The sequence below is a fragment of the Lactuca virosa genome, chromosome 8 (genome assembly GCF_052849685.1).
Source record: "Lactuca virosa cultivar CGN04683 chromosome 8, Lactuca_virosa_CGN04683_v6, whole genome shotgun sequence".
Classification (NCBI taxonomy): Eukaryota; Viridiplantae; Streptophyta; class Magnoliopsida; order Asterales; family Asteraceae; genus Lactuca; species Lactuca virosa.
Genome location: NC_136433.1, coordinates 115757559 through 115782201, shown reverse-complemented (window position 1 = coordinate 115782201; position 24643 = coordinate 115757559). Strand labels below are relative to the sequence as shown.

The window sequence follows — 24643 nt, the reverse complement described above, 5'->3', positions numbered from 1 at the left end:
AAAATGTATTAAAGTTTAGGAACAAATACAAAATACAAAACTGTACATATCAAGTCCAATGGTAAATAATTATGTACCAGTTTTTATTTTATTTTATATATATATATATATATATATATATATATATATATATATATATATATATATATATATATATTATCAAAAAGAGTTTTCCTCACATATTTACTATTCATTTCAACCTTGATTCCTGGTCATTGGATAGTCATACCATATACTCACTTTGGCCCTTGGATAGCCGTCATTCTCTTTCTTTCGCTCTATTCACAAATCCATTTCATTTTGTTTTTTACTAATTTCAAATCATAATTAAATTGTAAAGCCTTTAATACAATGTATCAAATAAAGATCTCTGAAAATAACAACTTTAAATTTGCACATAGTAACTTTTATATATTTACGTTTTCTATCTTCAAATATTTTTAGTCTAACAGTTTTAATACCTCATAATTTTAAAGATAAATTATTGGTCATTGTAAGTTTCTTTGATTCCTTATTATATTTTAAATTAACGTTTTTCATCCATTATATAATTTTTTATAGTTTTCATTTGTATTAATATTACTTTTGTTATTATGATTTTTTAATTAATTGTCATTTGTGGTATTAACCAAACAATATACACTTTCAAATCTTAGTTTTTGCCGTTTTATCCATACATAAATCTATTTATACTTTTGTGTGCGCTTAATAAAGAAGTCCCCGCTACAACGCGCGCAACTACGGTTTCACTCACATAATTATTGTTCATTTGCTTTAATAATTTCAGTCCAAAAAAGACTAAGTCCAGATCAAGATATAAGTTTTATAGAATATAATATAAGATGTGGAATAAGCATTTATAGCAAATTTATTTTTGTTAATAAAAAATTTCATATTTACATTTTCTACCTTAATATTTTTTTTATTAAACAGTTTTTATCCTTCGTAATTTTAAAATTAATTTATTCGAATTTTTAAGTTACAATTTTGATACCTTATTATAGTTTAAATGTTTTTAGTCCCTTACATAATTGTTTTTATAGTTTTTATTTCTATTAATATTACTTTTTATTTAAACGTTATAAACTTTTACGGTATATATTGTAGTATTATATAATAAAATTAATCCATTCAAGATACACTTTCAAATATTTATTTTTGTCTGTCTCCTCCATACATAATTGTTTGGATTGAAATCTTATTTTATACTTTTACGTTCCATTTTACAGATAACTAATTTGCAATGTGAACCAGAAAAGTATACAAATAAAGTTACGATCTAAACACGCTTGAATGTTTAAACTATGTTGAAAGTTGTCTCAAAATTTCTCCCACGAAATTGTCGCACTGTGTTTTCAACATACCGAATTTCCGCTGCATCGCGCGGATGGTCCAAACCCTAGTTGTTTGTGTAAACCATGTTTTTTTATGTTCATGAATTATCAACTCATGCACTGAACTTCTTCTCAATGGTGTATATAATGACATAAAATTTCTTGATGAAGAAAAATAACAAAACTAAAACTCATTTCACATAAATGAAAATCTTAAGTAGTGAATCATCTTCAAAACAAAGATCAACTAAAATTTCTTAATGGAATTCCAAATTATTGTGAGTTTAATTTTTGGCAAGCTACACGCATTGGGAATGTATTTTCAGATGTTGTGTCTTATCTAACAGGGTTGGCTAAAAAAACATCACATTTTACCATATAGACACCCTAATTAATTTTTAAAATATTTTTATTGGTTGAAATTGCATTGTTTTCCGAAAAAACTGATTATAAGTAGTTGATTATAGGTTGATTTTTTATAAAAGTAATAATAGGGTGTCTAAGGGGTGTCTTATTAGTAACACTCTATCTAACATAATAGGTTACTCTTGATTATTAATTATAGGAAACACAGGTCTTCAAACTTTATTTTTTAAAGTTTGTTCACTAAAATAATAATCAAGTAAAAAACAGTTAACAACCAGAAATGGAAGACCACATTAAAAAAGGACCGTTTTTCAATATTTATCATAAAATGACCATCAAATTTGCGAGAAATGTTCATTGGCCCGTGAAATTGTTAACGAAATCATAATTATATATATTTGCTAAAATAATAAATATTCGCAAAAATAAAGGGATTTCATGAAAGATAATGTCATTTTTGTAAAAGAAAATATCAAAAAGTCTTCCACAAGAACCAAACAAAGAAATCTCACACATTAACCGATTTTGTTTAACCTAATTTCGTTTACATTGGAAATAAATACTTACGCTAGCCGTTTTCACAATTTTTTTATTTTGCAAAAGTGACATGTCTCGTGAAAAGAAAATCAGAAAAAGTAAACTTTAGTAAAAAAAAGTTGTATTTTATGATTTTTTTATTAAATAAATGGTTATTTTGTGATAAATATAAAAGGTGTTCATTCCAATTTTTGGTCATTATGGTTAACTCCTATATATATATATATATATATATATATATATATATATATATATATATATATATATATATATATATATATATATATATATATATATATATATATATATATATATATAAAAATATTTTTCGAAAAAAATATCTAAATTCATATATTAACATTGTGAATGTGAAAAATATTTTTCGGATTTACCGTGTGAATCCGGATTCACATTGTGAATTTTCAAAGATTCACATTGTGAATTTGACGTAAAAAAAATCGAATTTGATATCATTGGAAAAAGGATAAAAAGTTATGAATTTCTATATTTTTAGTTTTTTTTTTTTTGATAAAAAATAAGTTCTAAAAGTTGAAAAAAAAGATTGGTTCCTTGGTTAATTATGGTTTTCTATTGAATCTCACCCTATATATATATATATATATATATATATATATATATATATATATATATATATATATATACTCTAATAAATAAAGATTTTTTTGCCACATGTCACATTTTCATTCATTTTGCCATATGTAATTTTGTGGTAATTTTAAATTAATTTTTATTCCACATAATATTAAATATAATAAGAAATGTATATCAATTTCATTAATGAACTTTCATTCTAATTTCAAAATTACAAAGTTAAAGTTTTATTAATTTCTTTTATTTATTATCCAAATCGTTTCTTTAAATTTAAAAGAGAAAAAAAAAACACTTTAATTTTTATAATTCAATTTTTTTTTTCATTTTTCTTATAAATTCAAACTTTTAAAATGTTTAGAACTTTATATTTAATTTTTATTATAAATAAACTCATGTAATACATGGGTCTTACACCTAGTATATATATATATATATATATATATATATATATATATATATATATATATAATACTCTTTACCTTTTGTTTTCATGTAGCCTCAGTTCATCATTTAATCACAAAGAAAGTAAAGAACCGATTGAAAAAGATGTTACGGTGAAATAATAGTTTTCCTTTGAAACATTACTATTTGAATCGATAACTAACTCTGCTATCTAATTTCCTCCATGCTATCTAATTTCCTTGCTATCTAATTTCCTCCAAACATTACTATTTGCACCTTAGAATCAAAGTCGGTTTTTGGTTCTTCACATGCTATCTAATTTCCTCCAAATTATCAGAAAACATATATTTCCATGTGGACAAAATGAGACACCAGTCCACCACATCTAATTAACTACAGTGTAACAAATAATGGCTTCCAACTAAGAGCAATTTGTGATTGTCATGATTCACGTTTTATAAGTCAACTGGTGTCATAATAATAAATAAGTGTAATAATAAAACACACCCAAATCCAATAATGAATTAAAAAAACCCTAAATGGGCCCGGTTCTAATTGCATGATCTAAATCAGCAATCAAATCATTGACATCTTCAATCCCGACAGATATCCGAATCAGATCTTCTGTTAAACCTCTCGCCTCACGAACTTCTGCTGGTATTGACGCATGCGACATGAAACATGGCATGCTAATCAACGATTTTACACTCCCTATCAAAATCAAAATTATATACTATAAAAAAAATCATAAAAAAAAAAAAAAACAATTATCAAGAAGAGAAATAAATTATAATTATTACCAAAACTAACAGTTATCCCAAAGTACTTGGTAGTCTCCACTATATGCTTAGATAGTGCTAACGACCCTGTCAAAAAACTCAGAACAGATCCTGCCCCCTTTGCCTGCATAATCAAATCATCAAAATATAATGTATTTTGTTTTTTTGCCCAAAATAGCAACATACAAATATTTTGGGTAAAAAATGTAAATACCTGAGAGTAGTGTAATGAGTGTCCAGGATGACTTGGAAGACCAGCATAATTAACCTTCTTTACATGGGGATTAGAGGACAGAAATTCTGCTATCTTTTGTGCATTATCCTGATTAAAACCATTAAAGAAATGGGTTTTTTTTTTAAGTAATAAAACCCCCCCAAAAAATAAAAAAAAATGAAGATTTATGTACGAAAATGAAATAATACTTGTTGCTTCTCAATACGTAAAGCCATTGTCTTGATGCCACGTAAACAAATCCAACAATCAAAAGGTGCAAGTCCAGATCCCTCTGCATTTTGTAAAAAATACAATTCTTTTGCCAGCCTATTTCAAACACAAAGGATTTTATAGTAATTTTTAACTATAAATCTTTCATGCATTTTGTTATCGTAATTCATAAAGTTATCTTTATTCTTTCATTAAAAAAATGTACAAACCTTTCTCCTTTTACAGCAAGCACTCCAGCCATGACATCACTATGTCCAGCAATAAATTTTGTAGCCGAGTGCATCACAATATCTAAAAAACAACAAAACGATTAATCTTATAGATATAAAACATTAAAACTCACAAAAATTTATAAAAAATATATAAGATTTTAAGCACCTGCTCCGAGTTCCAAGGGTTGAGACAATACAGGAGACATGATGCTATTATCCACCAACACCAGAGCATCATTAGCATGAGCAATTTCCGCTATTTGCTGAAATGAAATGAAAGGTCATTATTACCCTTTATAAAATGATAATCAAAACATGAGGTGTATTATTTTAGTATTAATATATTATACTGTATTAAAACTTACACGGATATCAGAAATTTGTATTCGGGGATTGGTTGGACTTTCCAACCACACGAGCTTAGTTTTGGGGCCAATTGCAGCAGCAACCTCATCTAAGTTAGTTGTGTCCACTCGCCTTCATAATTTTATTTTATTTTAAAATGTCATAAATTTATGGCTATAAAGATTAATAAATTTGTTTTTTCAAAGATTATAAAATACTAACTTAACCGTGGTTCCTGTTCTTGGAACAACTTGTGAGAGTAATCTATCAGCACCACCATATATGTCTTCTCCAGCAACAATTTCTTCACCTATAAGAATAATGTTATGATTGGATTATTTATTATTTATAAAAAAAACGCAACAAATTTTGTTTGATTTTACCATTTTTTAGTAGATGAGTGACAGCAGCTAAAGCAGCCATTCCACTAGTAAAGCAAAATGCTCGATCTGCTTTATCAAGCTTTGCTAGGAGACTGAAAATAGAAAGGAGAATAATGTCAAAAATAAAGATGTGACAAAAAAAAACAATTTATTAATAAAAATGGGGGATTGAAGTCGAACCTTTCTAACATATCACGGGTAGGATTGCCACTTCTAGTGTAATCATAAGGGCCATTTTCAGTTGCAGAAGGCTGAAAAATCACAAAAATTAAACAACTTTCCAATTATAATCCCACAAATAAGTATAATCATAAAGATGCAAAACAGGGTCTTAAACTCTTAACACTTACTTGTTTGAAAGTAGCAGTTTGATATAGTGGTGTGCTCATTGCACCATAAGGATCGAATTTGTTTTCAAAATTCATCAATATGGTCGATACGCTAGGCTCTCTAATGTCGGTTTCCAACATTGAATCTGCCATTAAAACAACCACAATGATAAGAAATCTTTGAAATATACAGCTTGAAGAATTTTCCGACAGCTACCATCAAAGCATTCTGCAAGTCCTTCAACGACGGCCGATGCACTCACATCCATCCTGTCTTCCCTTGAGCAGCGCAACACCAATTTTTCACCAAGCGAATTCGAACAACGATTGCTTACAACACCAGATGTACACCCAAAACTAGCAACCCCCTAAAATGTCATACGAAAAGCTTAAATTCGAAACATGTAAATCTCAAACTAAACCAAAACCCTCTAATTCATCTAGGTATTCGGCTGATTTCATCAGAATTCACCAATTAAACTGTAGTTTTTTTTTTCTTTATGTGTTGATGTCAAAAATGACTGCAATCGCATTTCGTGACCAAATTCATTTGGGTATGGATTCAAATTAGTAAATTACAAGACCCCACTGCTGAAATGTCCTCTTGGTTAATTTTCATTTTCGTTCTATCAAAAAACCTAGTTAAGGGTAACAGAACTTTGAAGAAATACAAGCATAGACAAACTTACACGGTGATTGATAAGTTCAGATGGTGGAGCTGTGAATAGCGGCGAGGATCTGAGAGAAGAAGAAGCAGAAGGAGCAGCCATTGTTGTATTTGGATTGTTGTGGGTCCACGACTCTTGAGCCGGCGAATGTATTTAGACACAGCAGCCGTGTGAAGTGTGTACAGTATACATGCAACATTTAAGAAAACGGGTTGATCCGGAAAAATATCTGTTTGTGTAAAATAATAATTTTTAAATTAATATTTCAATCAAATCGAAATTACTTTCTAGGGTAAATGACTTTAGGACCCTTATGCTTTTTTGTGATTTTTAAAAAAATTATTTGGTGAATATAAATATGTCGAGTAAAATAGAATAATATAATTATAATATTAACAAATATTTAAATTGAATGTATTTTAATTTAATTATCATCGTACATTGGATGAGATGACAAACGGACAACAAGTTGCGCCGCTAAGTCTTTTTGTATGGTAAAACTAATTCTTTTAAAGACTATATTCATAGATCTATGGGATGTAACATTGTTATGATTGATACGTTGTACTCTATTAAGAAGTTTTACCGCATCCGGCGCGAGGAAACCAAACGTATCAAATGCAAATGGTATGAACACATGTTGATTTTTCATGCACGATTTCTCATGTTTGATGATTTTGCCTGTAAAAATAACTATTTTATTTTTTTAACTTTGAAATAATTTTACATTTAAGTTGTTGTAAATATTGTAATAATTTTAAATATGTGACAAGATAAATATCACATCATTATAGTATCCTAATGAAGCATTAGACTTAGACTGCACATGAATAAAAATAAATTTAGTTTTGGATTTATTGTTATTTCCAACTATTATGATGGTTAATCGATTTACAAAAACATAGTTTAGAATGGTATCATCTCAGTGGTTAATTAATTAAAACCTATTTGTTTGGACAATAATGCATTATTATAAAATTATAGTTTTTTTGTCATTTTTTCAAATTATTATAAAAATATAGTTTTTTTTTTGTCATTTTTTCTTAATATAGAAGTTTAATTTAGGGTTTACTTCACCATTAGGTTAATAACTTGAATATTTTTTCAAATATCAACTAATTTTGACCATTTTTTTAGCTCTCCATCATTAATATTTTTCCAAATATCAACTATTGAATTACATATGAATTATAGTTTTGACCTAAGTGAATAAAATCGTGTACAACTTTATATCAAATCATTTTAAAAACAACTTCTTTGGTCACTTTCAATTTTTGATCGTGATGGTTTTTACAAATATCATTTATTGTTTTGTGGTAACACAATCTTTAATTTCACACATATTTATTTTAAATTATTTTTCGATTTAGTTTTATTTTTTAACTGCTATTATTGTTAATTAATTAAAAAATATAATATTTTTTATTATTTAAAAATAATTTTTAGATATTTATTTAGCTTGTTTGACTACTCAATTGCCTTAAATGGCATTAATAATCTTATGTACAATTTTTAATTTCATAGTATTTTTAGCTATTAATATATTAAATTTCTTTAAAATTTTAAAATTGTCAAATCTTTAAATGGCCTAGTTACTGAACGTTATTGTGTTGATGTGCTATTGTAAGGTAGTTTTGTGGGAGAGAAACCAATTCATATATTTATTTTTCATTTTTTTCATTAAAAAGTTGCACATGTTTAAGAAATTAGTTTTTTTCAAGAATTTACACGCATTTAAAGACGTGACTTTTACATGGAGGATATCAAGAAAATGAGTTAGATGATGCATACTTATGCATGACTTTCAATATCTGTAAGTTTTTTTATATTTGTAATTTATAATAAAAGTTTAAATCTATACATATGGTTAACGAGCAACATGATTTTATAGTTTAAAATTTTCCCTTACATTAAAGGGAATGATTCTTACACAATAATTTTTCTCTATATACAACAAATTATGTTTTATAAAATTGTATACTTTAATGTATGAAAAAAAGTTGTTGTGTATATAAGTTGGTCCATTGATCCATGTTTCAATTTGTTTATGGTTTTGTTGTTTAATTTAAAAGATAAAAATCCAACATTTTTATATAGACAAAGAAAAAGTATGCTGATTTTCATTTCAATTCCTATTGTGAGTTAAAAAACACATATTAATATTTAATCACTATATTAGATGTTTTAGTTTGAGTAAATTACACGAATAGTCCCTATGGTTTAGGGTAATTTGTGCGTTTGGTTCCTAACTTATTTTTTTAACTCGGAAGGTCCCTACAGTTTGTTTTTTTTACGCGCTTGATCCCTATCTTACCTAAAAATACTATATTGCCCTTGATTTTTTGATTTATTAAAATAACCACACCCTAAATCTCACCCTCTCACCTTACCTTACCTACCCCACTATTTTTTTTCTATTCAAATAATAATTTTTTTAGATAAGATAGGGACTAAATGTGTAACAAAAACAAACATTAGGGACCTTCCGAGTTAAAAAAATAAGTTAGGGACCAAGTGCGCAAATTACCCCAAACCATAGGGACCATTCGTGTAATTTACTCTTTTAGTTTGTTAGGAACAACACCGACATGCTAAGCGACTTTGTTTTTTTATGTCTAATCTATATTATCTAGGAAATTTGATTGGTCCTTTGATAATGACTTACCTAAAATCACAATATGAGTTTTGAGTGAACAACGATTCATTTTTCTTTTGTAGTTAATATTGTCCATTCAAATAGGGGCGGAGCCAGGATTTGAGAATAAGGGGTTGATAGTCCCGCGTTGTAATTTTAACATATTAAAATATAATGTTATACCCAAATGATATAGAGTTTAAAATTTTAAAAGAAAAAAATCGTCGGTGGTAGATGCTACATCAATCTCTATAAGAAATCAATATTAAAAACTTTTCAAAAGACCATAAGCATTTATTCTTATTCATCTATTAACATCAATTTTAAAAAGTTTTCGATTATAAACATTAACTAATATTGACTGATTAACTTTTTTTATTGATTAAAGAATTAAAATCGTGTAAATATAACAATGTAGCCGGAAACAATTTTTAATTGAAAATAAACATCGTTAAAATGAATAAAAATAGCTACGGACTTTATCTTGGTGACTCATCAGTTAACGAAGGTTATTTACGAACAAATGTGGGTATAATAATTGATACCAAAAAATTGACATAAATGAGGGTATTAAGTTGATTAAACTAAAAAATAGGGGGTGGAGGCAAAAAAAAATAAGGGAATGAGCGGCGTACTTTAAGTCAAATCATGGCTCAATTTTTGGTGTCGATTCTTATACCCCTTGTTTTCCATACAATAATTGTATTTCTTAAAATATATGGAAGGGGCTCAACATTATAATATAAACGATTTGGGCTAAAAATTACTTATGGATTGAAGGTTTAAAAGAGGTTGAGGGAGGCAGAGCATCCAACAGCCCCTTGTTGGCTCCGTCATTGCATTCAAAGAAATGTATGAAGATAATAGTACATAACTCAAGATAAAAATGTTTGTGTTGCAAATGCTAATAAGTTATGTTATATAGATTTTCATGAGCTAGTACACAAAAGGTTTCAAGTTTCATCATAAGTGAAAAGTCTTTTAATTGTAGTAATTAACATTAAAATTTTTAATAAATTAAATATCATAAGTGAATGAACTTTTTGAGCTGTATTACTTAAATGATAAATTAAAGTTTGAGTGCTTAATAATTATAAGTTATAAGTAAAAAAAACTTTTGAATGATTGTGATTAATTGGTTGAAAGGTGAAAGTTTGTGGATGTTTCAAATGAATATGGTGCAAGAATATAGTCTATCTTGAAGCATATTCATTTTGATAGCCTTTATTATATGACTAGGTGAATCCTCACGTTTTGCGCATGAATATATTTATATAGATAACTAATAACAAATATATTTCGTTAAAAATATTTAAGTCAATGTCATTAACTATGAAATAAATACTTTCAGATAGTATTGTAAAAATAATTTTTATTCTTAAATCATATTACTTTAATTCATATAAGATAAAATAGGTTAAACAGTTATATATATATAAAATAAAATAAAAGAATGATATTTGTCATAATAAATTAAATATCTTAATAATTTGTTAAAAGTGTTTAAGTCGTTATTAATCATGAAATAAGAATTGTCATTTAGTCTTGTAAAAACTGATTATTATTCTTAAACCGTATTACTTGAATTCTATAAAATAACGTATGTTTAAAATTTATATAAATAAAATAAACTATGCATGATATTTGTGGCAATTATGTTATTATCTTAATAAGTAAAAAACCATTAGTAAAAGTCATTTAGTTAAAACCTATTGAATTATCCAATATTCATAAATTATACTATATTAATTTGAGTATTTACTAATCATAAGATATAAGTTAAACAACAATATTATTTTATGAGAAATTAAATATCATCCTAGTATCTTCCTACCCATTTGAAATGATGACAAATATTTTAAAATATTATTTATTTGATCAAAATATGACATTTGTCACTATTTCAAATGGGTAGAAAGATAAGTAGAAATAAAAAAAGGTAGGAGAATATTTAATTTCTCTTATTTTATTCATTTTGTAAAGTTTTTCACATAATGTTGAACACTTTCATATAAATAAAACATATCAATATAATATTTGCAATCTAAAATATAAATATGAAATTAAGTAACAATTGAGTGGAAGTCTCATAACTTACAAAAAAGTAATGCATGCTTAACCTAATGGTGTTCATGTCACTCAATAATAGTGTGAATAGTTCATACATATAAATGTTCAAAGTTTGTTAGATCCAAGAAAACTCTCAAAATGTTGACGGGCTTCGCATTTTTCTTGCCTTAGCTTTTTGCTTTATACGTTTCTACAAATGAAAAAAAAAATTAGCCTAACACTCATCAAGCTCAATACATTAAATTCAACTATTTTATAAGGAAAAAAGATAACAAACAACATTTTGAAAATATGTCATCATGTTACATCTCCATTACAATTCATATATTCTAAAAGAATCGGGAAAGTGGAAAATACACAAAAATAAACATCATAATTATGTCAATAAAGTAATAATAATACCAATACAATTGTAGAGAACTTAAAAATAATTCTATGAGTCTCACATGCATCTTGACATCATATTCATTCATATTATTTATATACCTTCAATCTTTTTCTTTGAAGCCTTTAATCTACCACCCAACCATCCATAATTCTCAAAACTCTACCATCATAATCTACTAATATGATCTATATCTCTCTCAATATTAATTAATTGGTGTCATTAGTACGATTAACTATCATAAGTTAGAAAACTCTTGAGTAATTGTCATTAATTAAGTAAAAATGAAAAGTTGTGTAGATTTCAAGTAAAAATGAAAAGTTGTGTAGATTTCAAATGAATATGGTACAAGGATATGACCTATCTTGAAGTACATTGATTTGAATGGACTCTTTTATAAGATCCATAATTCTCAAAACTCAACCAACATAATCTACAAATCACCTATATATATATATATATATATATATATATATATATATATATATATATATATATATATTCTAGCATAGATAATCTAAGTAGGTTGTAAAACATTCAGTCCTATTATATCAATGATATTGCTAGATAATCTAAGTAGGTTGTAAAACATAGTCCTATTATATCAATGATATTTAACAATTGTCCTGGACTTTTGTTGATTGTTATTACAAAAAACATGTGGTAAAGTTAGTTAATTCATGTAGGGTTTAAATGGTCATTTTGATTCACTTGATGATATTATGATTCAAGTAACAATGATTTTATTCTCATTATGTGTTGTGGACATCGTGTGTGCTTCTATTGGCCATTTTCTAAGAATAATCATGCGCAATTTTATTTAGGTTTTGTATTACCATAATTGATGCACCTATTTTAACTTGAGTATGTAATTAGGAACACCTTTGAAATGTAATGAGTTTAAGAATTCAGTAGTGTACACCATACCATCTTCATTTGCACCATTTTGATATCTACAAATGTTATTTGAACTTAGATGCTTTATCGAGCCCATGGTATATGATTCATGATTATGTCATTAAACTCATGTACAACGTCATTGTTTGGAGTAAATATTTTTTCCATTTTAAGTAATAAGGGTATCGGTGCATGTTTTCTAGGTCTAAATGCACAATGTCTTAAGTATCTGGAAACTTTAACTAAGTCATTTGCATTGTTGTAAAATGATGATCCATCACCAATTTCTATATTCATCAAATTTCAACATCACATGCAAGTTAACTTTGTGAAATTGGAATGCAATTGCATATTAGTCTTCAAATAGAAAACATTAGCATATCCCCATAGTTACAAAGAGTTTAATGCAACTCAAGTACTTCAAAGCAAAAGTGATTAGTTGTAGGTGTTTTGTCACGTATGATAAAGATTTTATGCAAAGCACTTCAAATGGGTGTGTTACATGCTTTATGTCGCATGTTGAATCAATGTCTATATTTAAAGATATACAGGAACACCGGCTGGTAGTTGAATTAATGTTGTATATGATTATATCAACTTGTTACAAAAATAAAAAATAAAAATAAATACTTTATTTTTTAGGCTATTGAAATTGATATTTTCAATATTATATAGTATAAGTTATTTTAACACGATAATACCCTTTTAAATAACAGTTAGGGCTGTAAAAACAAACTGAACATTCGGCGGGAACATTCGTTTATGTTTCTTTAGCATGTTCACGCACATAAACGAATGAACATGAACAATGTATATTTCTAAAAAAACAAACATGAACAAGAAAACTTGTTCGTTTATTTGTTCGTGTTTGTTCATTTGTTCGGCTAACTTAAACGAACGAACATAAACAAGTTTTTGTTCGTGTTCGTTTGGTTTATTTACATCCCTACAAGCAGTGATGTTATATAAAATGTGGATTTTTATTTGATTTAAAAAAAAACATATGTTAGTAATTTGTTGTTACAAATAAATAATCAAAAGTACTAAGTAATTGCAAAATATTTATATTAATTTTTGGAAAATAACTAGTATTTACTTTCAACTTATTTGTTATATATGTTTTCAATATCAATGTTTAAAAATCGGTTTTTTAGTTAAATCGATTTGATGACCGGTTCACGGTTCAACCTTCATTGTTCTTCGGATTATGTACACTCTGGATAACCTGATCGATCAAGATATTCAATTTTCTTTGGAAATTGATTGTTTTTTTTAAATGTCTAAGTAAAATCGAACTATCCAAGTCCAATAAACCAGTTTTTACTGTTTCTATCATACCGATTCAACCCAGTTTTGATGAAAACTTTTTGGTTCGATCTAGTCTAGAATTTGACATAACCTTTTGCCATCTTTACGTGTAGATTTTAACTTTCGCTTTATGGTCTCCTAATCTCCTCATTCGCACATATTCAACTTTATTATAATAAATTGACATATTTTCCATAAAGATCTTATATATGTATAACTTCAATGTGGATGCTATTTCAAAAATTTTACTTTTATTTATTTAATTGTATATATTTTTTATTTCTTCTTATCAGAGGTCTTTTACGGAAACAGTCTCTCAACCCTACCTTGAGGGCTACCAACCATTTTACATCCCTGTTACCTCATTTGTATGGGACCAGGTAATCTTGTTTTATTTTTGCAAGAAATTGTTTTAGAATAAAAAAACATTATCAATATTGTTAAAATGATGGTGTTACTATTTCCTAGGGTTTACCTCAGATAAATATGAATTAGATGTATATATTATGGTCGGATGTTCCACAAAGCGATTATAATGTTCCCAACAACAAAGTATGTTGACATAAAACACCCAATACATACATTACAAGAAACACAACCAAATCCAATGCAATAGGAGGCTGAGAAAGCCTCATTCATCAACTAACTACCTGCAATGCAATAAACAAGTCAAATAATGAGGGGTATGTTGGTAATTTAAAAAAAGACATCTGAAATAGTTGGTTGCCATAGCCCATAAGTAACAGAAGGAATGCAGTGGTCACCTTCTTCTGGACCTTGTAACTCTCACACTCACACTAGGGACATGAGAATCAGCCACCTTCTTCTCAGATACACCGCCGTTGCTTTTCTTGCCTCTAGTCTTTGCTGTTCCTGTGCCATGAATACATTCATTGTAATTATATTTTATTTCATAACAAAAAAAAAATCATTAAATTTCACATTATTACCTTTTGGAATAACTTGTGGTGATTGGACCTCATCATCCAATGATGACTCCGACTGGATCACTTGACTAGAAGCATCATGTGAAGTTTCTTCAAACTCCACACTTTTTGGAGCTGGACCATGTTCCTCTTTATTAACACATCTTTCATTTTCATTTTCATTCTCATTCTCATTCCCATTCTCATCCATTGGAGGATCCATGACCTCACCATCTGTTTTGTTACCATTTTAACAATAACAGATCAGATAATCATACAAAACTTTTATCTATAATCAATCTCAAAATTTAATCATACAAACAAACCTTCATCAGCTTCAGACTTCTCTTTTTCATTTTCATTTTCCTTTTCCTTTTCGAGATTCGTATCAACAATGATGTTTTTGATGGCATCAGCTTTCTGTTGATGAGCAGCTGCATTTCTTGCTGTGATTTCTTGCTCCTTCTTATCCTCATGAAACTTGCTGATTTTCCCCTCAAATTCCTCAATGCATGACTTGAGTTCTTGTTTGGCAAATTTCTTTCCCTATAAAATAATAAAATATAGATCTTGTTTAGAAGAAAGTCTTTGAACATATAAATAGTGGAGTTGGAAGTAAGTAGAAAGTACCTTATTTATGATGGTTCTAAAATGGTCCATCACGGTTTCATTGGATAGAACATGCTCATAAACTTTGAATAAATCTATCAGTTTCTTGATGCCCTTGTCAGTAAATGATAGCTGTGCAAGACAGTATGATATGTTTTCCCATTGCTTAGCATCTGCAATTAAAAAAAAAAAACAAATTAGATTAAATCACAAAAGAAAATGCTTATTATAATTTATAAACACGATTGTTGAAAGATTTTACCTGTCACACCACTAAATCTATGGCATAGCTTTTCAACAAGAGCTTCCATTTGCTTGTCCTGAAAATTTACAAAAAGTCAAACGTTGACTTTATTATATAACTCATCACTTCCATAAAAAGCAATCTGCTTCTTTACCTTCTTGATTGACCCAATCAAAAACTGCATGATGTTGAAGAATGATTCTCTTTTCAAGTCCTGGTTTGATAACTTTCCGAGGATATCCGGTAATAAATTATATATCGGATTATTCCCTGAAAAAAATAAAAAGAGTAATTAATAATGCCACTTCAAAAATGCAACTATTCATAAGGGTTAAGATTTACCTTTCTTTGAGAGCTCATTAAAGAAAAGCTTTGCAAGATTAGAAATCCTTTCATTTTCATCTTCTAATCGCATTGCCATCTCATTTATATGGCCTTTAACCTAACAAATAAAAACAACCATATTCAAAATACTAACAAATTTTAAAAATTGTTGTAATGAGTTAGGTAATTAGAAAGATCTAGAACCTTCATCATGTCATTGAGAATGAGATGAGAGAGAACTAAAACAGCATTTGTCCTGACAGAAACTGAAGGATCATGAAGCCTGGAGTACATGTTTTCAGTCCATGGTTCTAGAAGATTTGGAAACCGAACTGCCAGGTCACCAAGAGAAATTGTACAGTTGGAGCGAACAGTTTCTGATGGAGCATTCTCAACCACAGTGAATAGAAGCTGGAGATTTGCCTCACTGGCAAGTAGATCACATTTTTATATTTTTTTAGAAAATTTAAAAAAAAAAAAAAAAAAAAAAAAGACAGAATATGAACTATGAAGAGGGTAAAAAGAAAGAGGTCCTACCAAAAGTTGGCGTCTATAATCATCAATCTGCTTAAGGCAAGCATCCCGGATGCCTGCAATTCAGGATACTAAGGTACAAAATGTAAACCATGTTAGCAGCTATATAAAATAAAACTTATAAACCAAATGAAAATAGCAAATATTCAGATAAAGAATAATTAATCACCTTCTGCAACAAACCAAAGTTTCTACAAAGTTTTGACAAAAACGGTGCACAGTGTCCAATCAAGTTCTTTTCGTTAGAAGCACCATAAACAATTTCCTTTTCTGCCCTTTCAGAAAGTATGTCAAGCAAAGCATCCTCAGAAGCAGCAACACCTAATTCAGCATTTATACCATCCTCCTATAAAAACAAAAATAAAATTGTAAAAGAATAGAAAGAAAGAAACAAAGTATCTAAAAAGACAAGGTTTCACCTCTTGTTCAGGTTTGTCGACATGTTGACCTTCTGCCATCAATTTATCTTTCTTTGCTTTCTCCTTTTGAATCTTTCTAACACAAGACTCAATATAAACCAATTGGTTCATGGCAACATGGCTTGTAACATACAGAAACCTGCTTAGTTTTGAAGCTTGAACTGAAGTAAGGGCATCCGTGTCATTTTGCAACTCATCAACTCCAACAACAGAATGATAAGATTTTAACACCAAATCAGCTGCTAGGGTTTCTGGGGAAGGATGGATAGCATATATTGTACTGATTGCTCTATCTGCAGCAGCATACCAAATGTGTTCTGGAAGCCAAGATCCAGTAACTAAACTATCCAAAACACCAAACACCCTGCTTCCATGATTAGTCAACAGATTTTTTTGGTCATCAAGGGTCAACCTTTGAAGTGCAATACAAGCTGTTCTTGCAAGCAAAGGTTCTACCTTTGCCCACCTACCAAAACCAATATCTATAATGTCTTGTAGATGAGAACTTAGAACTTCAGGTGATGATTTTGCAGCCATACATAACACAGATAGGGCCCCACGGCTGCGTTCTGCACTTGTTCCACTGACATTGAAACAGAAGTAATCCCACAATGCTGCCACCTGTCACCATACAACAACTTTGTCTTATGGGTTATAACTTTATATACAAGATTGGTGATTTTAAGAGTTAAGACCATACCATGCTAGCAGAGATGTCCCCTTTAGAGACCAATGCACCAACAATGAACTCCAATGCTGCAAGATCTCCAACATTTGAATCAATGGCAAGTGTTATAAGATTTTTAGCAGTTTCAGTTGGGTTCTTTGTTATGTAGATTGTAATAAACGCATTCTCAACAGCTTCATAAATTGATTTGTCTTGGGAAAATACCTTCACACATGAAAACCAAAATGAGAAGAAAAATACCTAAAAAGGAAAGGCTCAAAAGCATTAATGCTTACCAGTGGCAACATCTTTCTAAGACAAGCTTCTGACTCATCAATCTGGAACTGTTTACACCTCATAAGCAATAAGATTGTGTTTTCAACATCAGATGCTGATGAAGAAGCCATTAACTGAACAAGAATCGGCATAGTGGCAGATATACATTTGGAAAATCTCAAGCCTGCTTCAAGTGATGCAATCAAAGTCCTGGTTTGCTCCAAATTCCCAACATCTGGTACTGAACTATCCATTTGAGTACTTTGCTCTTCCTCTTGAACCATACAGCTGTCAGTCAAACTATCCTGCTTCTTGATTTTATCATTGTCATCAACTATTTCACCATCATCACTTCCAGAATCACTATTCAATGGGACTCCATCCAAAACACTTTCTGATGACACGTTTGGTTCTAATTCATTCAACTTCTTCCTGTACTGCTTTAATGTTGCTTCAAATGAAGCTACACGAAGTTGTGGCCCAAAAGGGTTATGTTGCAGCATCATAATGAGTAAATTCAGTGCAGATTTTCTAACGATGGCACTCTTATCCTCTAACCTCCCAGCAGCTACTACAGCAACTTCATTCCATAAACCAATAGATACAGAATGTTCTTCACATAATTCAACCCAAACCTGTAGTACTTTACTTCTAGTATAAGCTGAAACATCCCTAGCACGTTCTAGAAGGATTTCCAACATTGCTTGTTTGGTTCGAAGGCGAATAGACTTTGAACTAACTTCACCTTCAATATCATTAAAAGCTTTAGCCACCAGCTTTCCCATTACTGCAACAAGAGCATTCCTAATCTTGTATGACTCTCCACCAAAATGAGGAACCAATAAACCAATGTTGGTTGAGATTAACTTTGGGATACGATCAGCAAGCTCTACAAGAAATCGCCCAATATTTTCAGCTCCAACGGTGTCTTTCACATAATCTTTTGGGTTAGTTCTTCCTATTTCTCTAATGAGAGAGATTGACAGGCTTCCATCAGAGTACTTTTTCTCTGCCCAAGCAACAGCATCAGCTAAATGTAGAACAACAAAGTCATGTTTATGAAGGATGTGTAGGATTGAAGCACAAGATTGTGCCAAATAGTGGTATTTGGTTGCACAAGTTCCAATCATGCGACATAAAGCTTCCTTTGCATCAGAATCTTTCAACAGTGTAGCGTTCTCAAACATAGAAAGTGCATTTCTACAACCACAGAAATCAGGCATATGTAATTGGAATAATCTTTTAATTTATAAAATAGATGGATATATTCAAGCTAATTAGATAGCTGGCATACCTCACAACAAAAGATAAATAATTTTCATCTGGGTCTGAAGAGCCAAAGAGTGATGAGAGGTTGATCTCCAGGGAATTTGCAATCAAACTTAGTATACGTCCCCTTTGGGCCTCCCAATTCCAAGAGCTAGAAAGATGTTTCTTTCTGTTACTTGGCAGCACCTAAAATAAAAGGATGTTAATCCTCTTAACGCAACATAAATCTCAGCTTCTTGATGAAAAAGCAAACACAAATCTAAGCGTCTAAAGACAATGGACACTACTAAACCTAACGTGAACCGAATGACATTTTTACTGTATACAAGTACATGTTGATCTTTTTCGGAAAAAGGAAGTACATGTTGATCCTAACGTTAGGAAATAATAAGCACCGATAACACAATCAGCTATAAGTAAAAGATAGAGATAGAAGTACTTTGGTAGTGTTGCTGGAAGCACTGTTTGATTCCTGGGCTAGGACAACATGGATAAGAAAGAATGTATAAATCTTGAAGGCATTCCGATGAGAATTAACTCGATCGAGTACTCTACCACCATCATCAGAATCGCGCCCCTCGCTAGTCGGTGATGCTGGAACCCTAAAAAGAGAATCGATGTTCGGAAGCAAAACACTGAAGTTTGACCGGAGACTCTCGACTATATTCAACTTACAACCAGGAGTTAGGTCACCAAAACACTTAACCAATGAGTAAATCCGGTCGAATAATTCTTGTTCTTCAACACAAAACAGCTCTTTGTCGGACAAATCAAACGACACGCCTGCAATTCAAATTTTTGGGGGCATTCAATTCAAGTTCATTAAAATAGAATGAAATAGTTCAAGTAAAGCAGGTAAACGAAGATGGTACCTTTGACGAATTCTTCCAGATCTGAAGGTCGGAGAGATGAAATGGAGGTGGGGTTTTGGACGGATAGATGACCGGCGTCGTCTCCGGAGTCTTCTTCAAGGGCGATTAGGTTTTGGGGAAACACGAACGGAGGAGACATGAGGGAATCTAGTGAAGAGAGAAATAAGATATTTCTGTGTGCTGTATTTGAAAGGGGGAGATTTTGAAACGCTTGCAGGAGCGGGAAATGAAATAATGTAAGAGGAAGAAGAAGAAGAGAAAGGTGGAGTTGCTTAAAGCAAAACCTTTTAAATTAGACAAAACTTCATAAATGCTACATACGGTTTTCCAAAATCTGAATTTCAGTCCTTTTAACTTTTTTTTTTTTTTTATCTTCAAAAAGGGTCTAACCTTTTACATTTTTTTTTTTTTTTGGCTTACTAACTCACTCTATACTTTTGGCGGTCTTTTAATTGGAAAATTAAGAGACAAACTCTTAAGTTTTCAGATATAGACTAGACTGTTTGATTGCATATGATTTTATGCCTCTTAAACTTTCAAATCTAAAGGCATGTCTGAAAGAATAAAAATAAAAAACGTTTGTTCCCTTTTTGCCAAAATACTTTATCTCCTTCCCTCTGCTCTTTCTTCTTCATAAAGGTCGCTTCCCACTGAAATTCTGATTGCAACCCTCCACCATCCCCTCCAGACACTGCATCTGCCAGAGACACCGTCTCTGACATCGTCGCCGGCAGCAAAGCCCTCCGGCTCCCTCATCGACGCCAGTTCTCTTCCACCCCTGTCTCCTTCGCCTTAACCTGATTTGCCTATGCCGCCTTCGCCTCCGGTATCTTCTGCAGGTAACATTTTCTTTTTCTCTTGTTATGTAATTCGAGTTTAATGCTTGAAAATCAAGTATGTTTCCCCTGTAATTCGAGTATCAGATAATCGTTCCTTTTTTTTTAAATCAGAGTTGTTTTTGTTTTTTTTCTAAAATCAATGCATCTTTTGAAGATGTATTTATGTCGTTCCACCAAACTAGAACCTTACTTTGAGGTTAGTTTTGGTTCAGTTTTGATTTATGATAATGTGTTCATTTCTAAAATATATGGGTTGATTTCTAATTTTGTGTTTATTTGGTGAAATATATTGTTGAGAATGTGTTACTAGTTGCTGATTTGTTCTTTTTTATTGAAAATGTGTTCCTAATTACTAATAGGGATGAGCATAACCGGGTACCCACCTATTTTAGCCGGAACCGGAACCGCTCCCGGAACCGGAACGTTATGTAAATTAACCTATACAAACAATATAAGTACAAGATATAAAACCAAAACATTTACAAAAATATGATCTTTTAAATAACAAGCTATTAAAAACATTTCCCACTTTTAAATAACACAATAGCAACAAGTTATTAAAAACATTTCCCACTTTTAAATAACACAATAGCAAGAGCCAACAACAAACTACAAACTATAAAATAACAACAGGAGACTAAAATTGTAATTCATAAAAGCAAAAACATCAACAATACAAACAGGCAAAAGTAACAACAAAAACAGCAAAAGTAACAAACTACAAACATTGTCTTTTCCTGGTTCTTCAACTTTAACATCAACTTCAACAACCTACAAAAGAAACATGTATCATATAATATCATATATGTAAACAATGTAATTTGTTATACTAGATAAAAAAGTTTGATTCGTCATCTATTTTGTATGCTTCTCCAGGCTTAAAATCAACTGTCATATCCATTCTAGCAACAAAAAAATGTTGGTGAACTGGTGCATATAGTCCTGGTGCAATTGTAGTGCCATATTTTCTAACTTCTCCTCGCTGTAATGCTCCTAAGCTCAAAATTCCAGTAAGTTTAACTTCAGCTTCAATCTTTCCATCCTGCAAAAACAAAAAAAACAATCAGTGGTATTGTTAAAAGTTTGACCATAAAGATATAGATAACTGTTAGGAAAAATGCCAATGGGTTACTTAAGTTAATTGAATATAAAGCAACCTAATGCGTACTCGGATAAAGAAGAGAAGGGTGTGTTAGTATGTAATATGTATGCATTTTCACTAAATGAAAGTACAATGTTTTATCTTGAACAGGTGGTGTCTATTAGCAGAGAAGATTTCATACCCACAAGATTAGGTGTCACCCCCCCAAACCAAGGATGGCGGAAACGTCCGGGGGTGGAGGACTTCATGTATAGTATCATAACCACAACGGCAATAGTAATCCAAGCAAACACAACCAACATATATATAATTGAAAGAGTTACATCATTGTATGAATTACATGTTTCCAAATCAATTACAATATGTTGACAAAATATGAAATGTTTGACGCCTTAACGTCCCATCCTCAAAATGCACTTGGTTGTCTGTTTAGTGATTTCCTGATAATACAAGTTGTTTGAAAAAGTGTCAACACAAAGGTTGGTGAGTTCATAAGCTTTTGTTTTGTATTGATAAAAGCCTCTCTCTTGTAAATGTAATGTTTGTTCCAGAAAAATCCGATATTTTCCTTAAAATGTGTAATGTAGTCTTATATCCAAAGACCGAAATGTATAAGTAACCTTTCTTACTTATAGAGAATAATGTAAGTTTAAATCGACATAAACGCATTTGATTTCAATGAAATTCTCGTAAATTCCTATGTTTGTTAATATTTTCTGTGAGTTATTATAACCATACTATGACCTAGTTGGCCTGAAACGACGTTCTTCAGGCGTCGGAAATGTTATGACATTTGTCACCCCATACCTGCCGGTCTAACTGTTGCATGCAGTTAAGGTGTGGGTTTGTCAGACCCAATATAGATCTATACACAACTATCACGCTCTCCCTCCAGGAGACTCTGGTTACAATACATGACTTATTTGTAAAGTGAAGCGAATGTCTCACAAAGTCATTAACGGAATACGTGTGGTGTAATGAAAATCCCCTTTGTATAAATGTACCCTTTTGAAATGTATGTATTATGTAATGTATCATAAACTATACCTATTATAGTTTATCAAAACAAGGATAGTAGTAGTAATGTATGTAAACTATACTCAATATAGTTTATCCAATGTTTGTATGTAATGGATGTACTTTGATTATAACAATTTGTTATTTCTATGCTTTATCTAGCAAAATCCATTTGTTAACTGATGTATGTCTATATACTAAGACAAAAATGTCATATATTGCACTAACATATAATCACATAAAGATATACACCTTGCTCAACATGTTACAATGTGAAATGAAATTGATAGCATTTTTCTGTTGATAACATTTTGTGTCACTGTTCTTAGAAAATATGTAGAAAAATCATCAAAGGTCCAAATCAGAATACGTAAATTCTTAGAGTTTGGAAAATGAGTCTAGTTTCTCCATAATTTTTCTCATGATTTTTAGTGACCTCTAACTTGTGTGAACAGGTCCATAATCACAGACTGGTCCGGATTGATGTTTGAAATGATAGGCAGTTTTGTAAAAATCACCATAAATTGTAGAAAAACCGTATGGAGATGTTCAAGTATCCATTTTAAAGCTAAGGACTTGAACTACTTGCACCTTGTACAGTTTTGAAAACTAAAATGTTTAGGTTGTCCAAAACAGTCCGTGATTGATGTCCAACTTTTCTGATGAAAGCTGTTGGAAATGTTTAGTTGTGTTCTTGATGATTTAACTTGTATTCCCCCCCCTTAAAACTTAAGAAAACATGAAAATGTAGGGGTATGAACTCACCTTAAATGGTTTCAGTGGATGAGTGTTGGAGATGAGAAGTGTTCAACTCAAGAACACTTGAAGATGCCTAGAAGATTTTTGAGAATCTAACACCAAAGTGATGAAATTTGTGTAAGCAGTCTATGATTGGAGTAGAATGAAGTGTAATTACCACAAGGAGGATGAATTATACTTACCAAGAGGGTAAGAGAGCTTGATGATCAGCCTTGGAATCCCGAAATTGAGGAAGAAAGTTTGAGAGAAAAGTTGAGTTTGATCTTTGGTGAAATGAGAGCAAGTGAGTGAGAATGAGGAGAGAGGATGAGTTGTTCCAGCTCTTAGGACGTGGGAGAGGCTGAAAATTGAGTGGGAAGGTACAAGGAAGTGACAAGGTATGGTGGGGAGGTGTGTGGGTTAGTCATGGAGTGGGTGTGGTGGTTGCTTGTGTCATAAATCAAAGATAAGTCAACACTCCACCTTAATTACTCCAACCACTAAATCTTGGATAAGATCTGCATTAAAAACATGATTAATTAAGACATATGGGTCTTAATATGTTAAAATAAAGTTTTGGGTGGAAATCCCCTGTTAAAATAATTAAAGACGGGCTTAAAACTGAGTCGGGGTTGAAAACCGGGTAGAAAATGGCAAAATCCGAAGTCAGGAGGGTGACCTCGGCCTTAACAGCCTTAGATCTGAGGTGGGGCTTGGTCGCGGATGCGAATTCAAATAGAAAAGAAAGTTGCGGTCGGTGGCTGCGGTCGGTGGCGGCGGTTGCTGGCTGCGGTCGGTGTCTGCGGCTGCTGGCTGCGGTCGGTGGCTGCTGGTTGCGGTTCAAGGAGGGTTTGGCCTCTATAGGGGGACTTCGGCCTTAAAAGGGGTTTCGGGTCTTTCGGAGTATTTTTCCCGTTCTAACCCCGTTTTAAGCGATTTTTGATCCGGTTAAGGGTCGGGATGACCCGAATGGTTTCAAAAAGTTACGGGAACTTTTGAGAGAAATTTGGGAGAGATTTCAAATAGAAGGAGATAGAGTGAAAACGATTGAGGGAGGTTTCGTTTGTGACCTTTTTGAGTGTCCGGCTTCGCAATGCAAG

General features: G+C 30.9%; 2 protein-coding genes across 2 annotated transcripts; both read right to left on the bottom strand.

Annotated features, from left to right (window-relative positions):
- Nucleotides 1-3662: 3662 nt before the first annotated feature.
- On the bottom strand, nucleotides 3663-6593 carry CBL (cystathionine beta-lyase). Its single transcript, XM_079069103.1, has 13 exons — nucleotides 6434-6593; nucleotides 5962-6112; nucleotides 5766-5890; nucleotides 5596-5666; nucleotides 5416-5507; nucleotides 5255-5342; nucleotides 5053-5164; nucleotides 4854-4950; nucleotides 4685-4766; nucleotides 4454-4571; nucleotides 4245-4352; nucleotides 4052-4154; nucleotides 3663-3962 (listed from the first exon to the last, which is right to left on the bottom strand). The coding sequence occupies exons 1-13, from the start codon at nucleotides 6512-6514 to the stop codon at nucleotides 3787-3789; spliced, it is 1404 nt and encodes a 467-aa protein (XP_078925229.1). The 5' UTR covers nucleotides 6515-6593; the 3' UTR covers nucleotides 3663-3786.
- A 7595-nt stretch (nucleotides 6594-14188) lies between these two features.
- Nucleotides 14189-20101, bottom strand: LOC145129543 (binding protein). Its single transcript, XM_079064292.1, has 17 exons — nucleotides 19848-20101; nucleotides 19415-19758; nucleotides 19001-19161; nucleotides 17727-18906; nucleotides 17464-17655; nucleotides 16764-17384; nucleotides 16514-16690; nucleotides 16348-16415; nucleotides 16015-16237; nucleotides 15829-15928; nucleotides 15641-15756; nucleotides 15505-15562; nucleotides 15264-15415; nucleotides 14960-15179; nucleotides 14658-14867; nucleotides 14472-14580; nucleotides 14189-14357 (listed from the first exon to the last, which is right to left on the bottom strand). The coding sequence occupies exons 1-17, from the start codon at nucleotides 19984-19986 to the stop codon at nucleotides 14354-14356; spliced, it is 4074 nt and encodes a 1357-aa protein (XP_078920418.1). The 5' UTR covers nucleotides 19987-20101; the 3' UTR covers nucleotides 14189-14353.
- Nucleotides 20102-24643: the final 4542 nt, after the last annotated feature.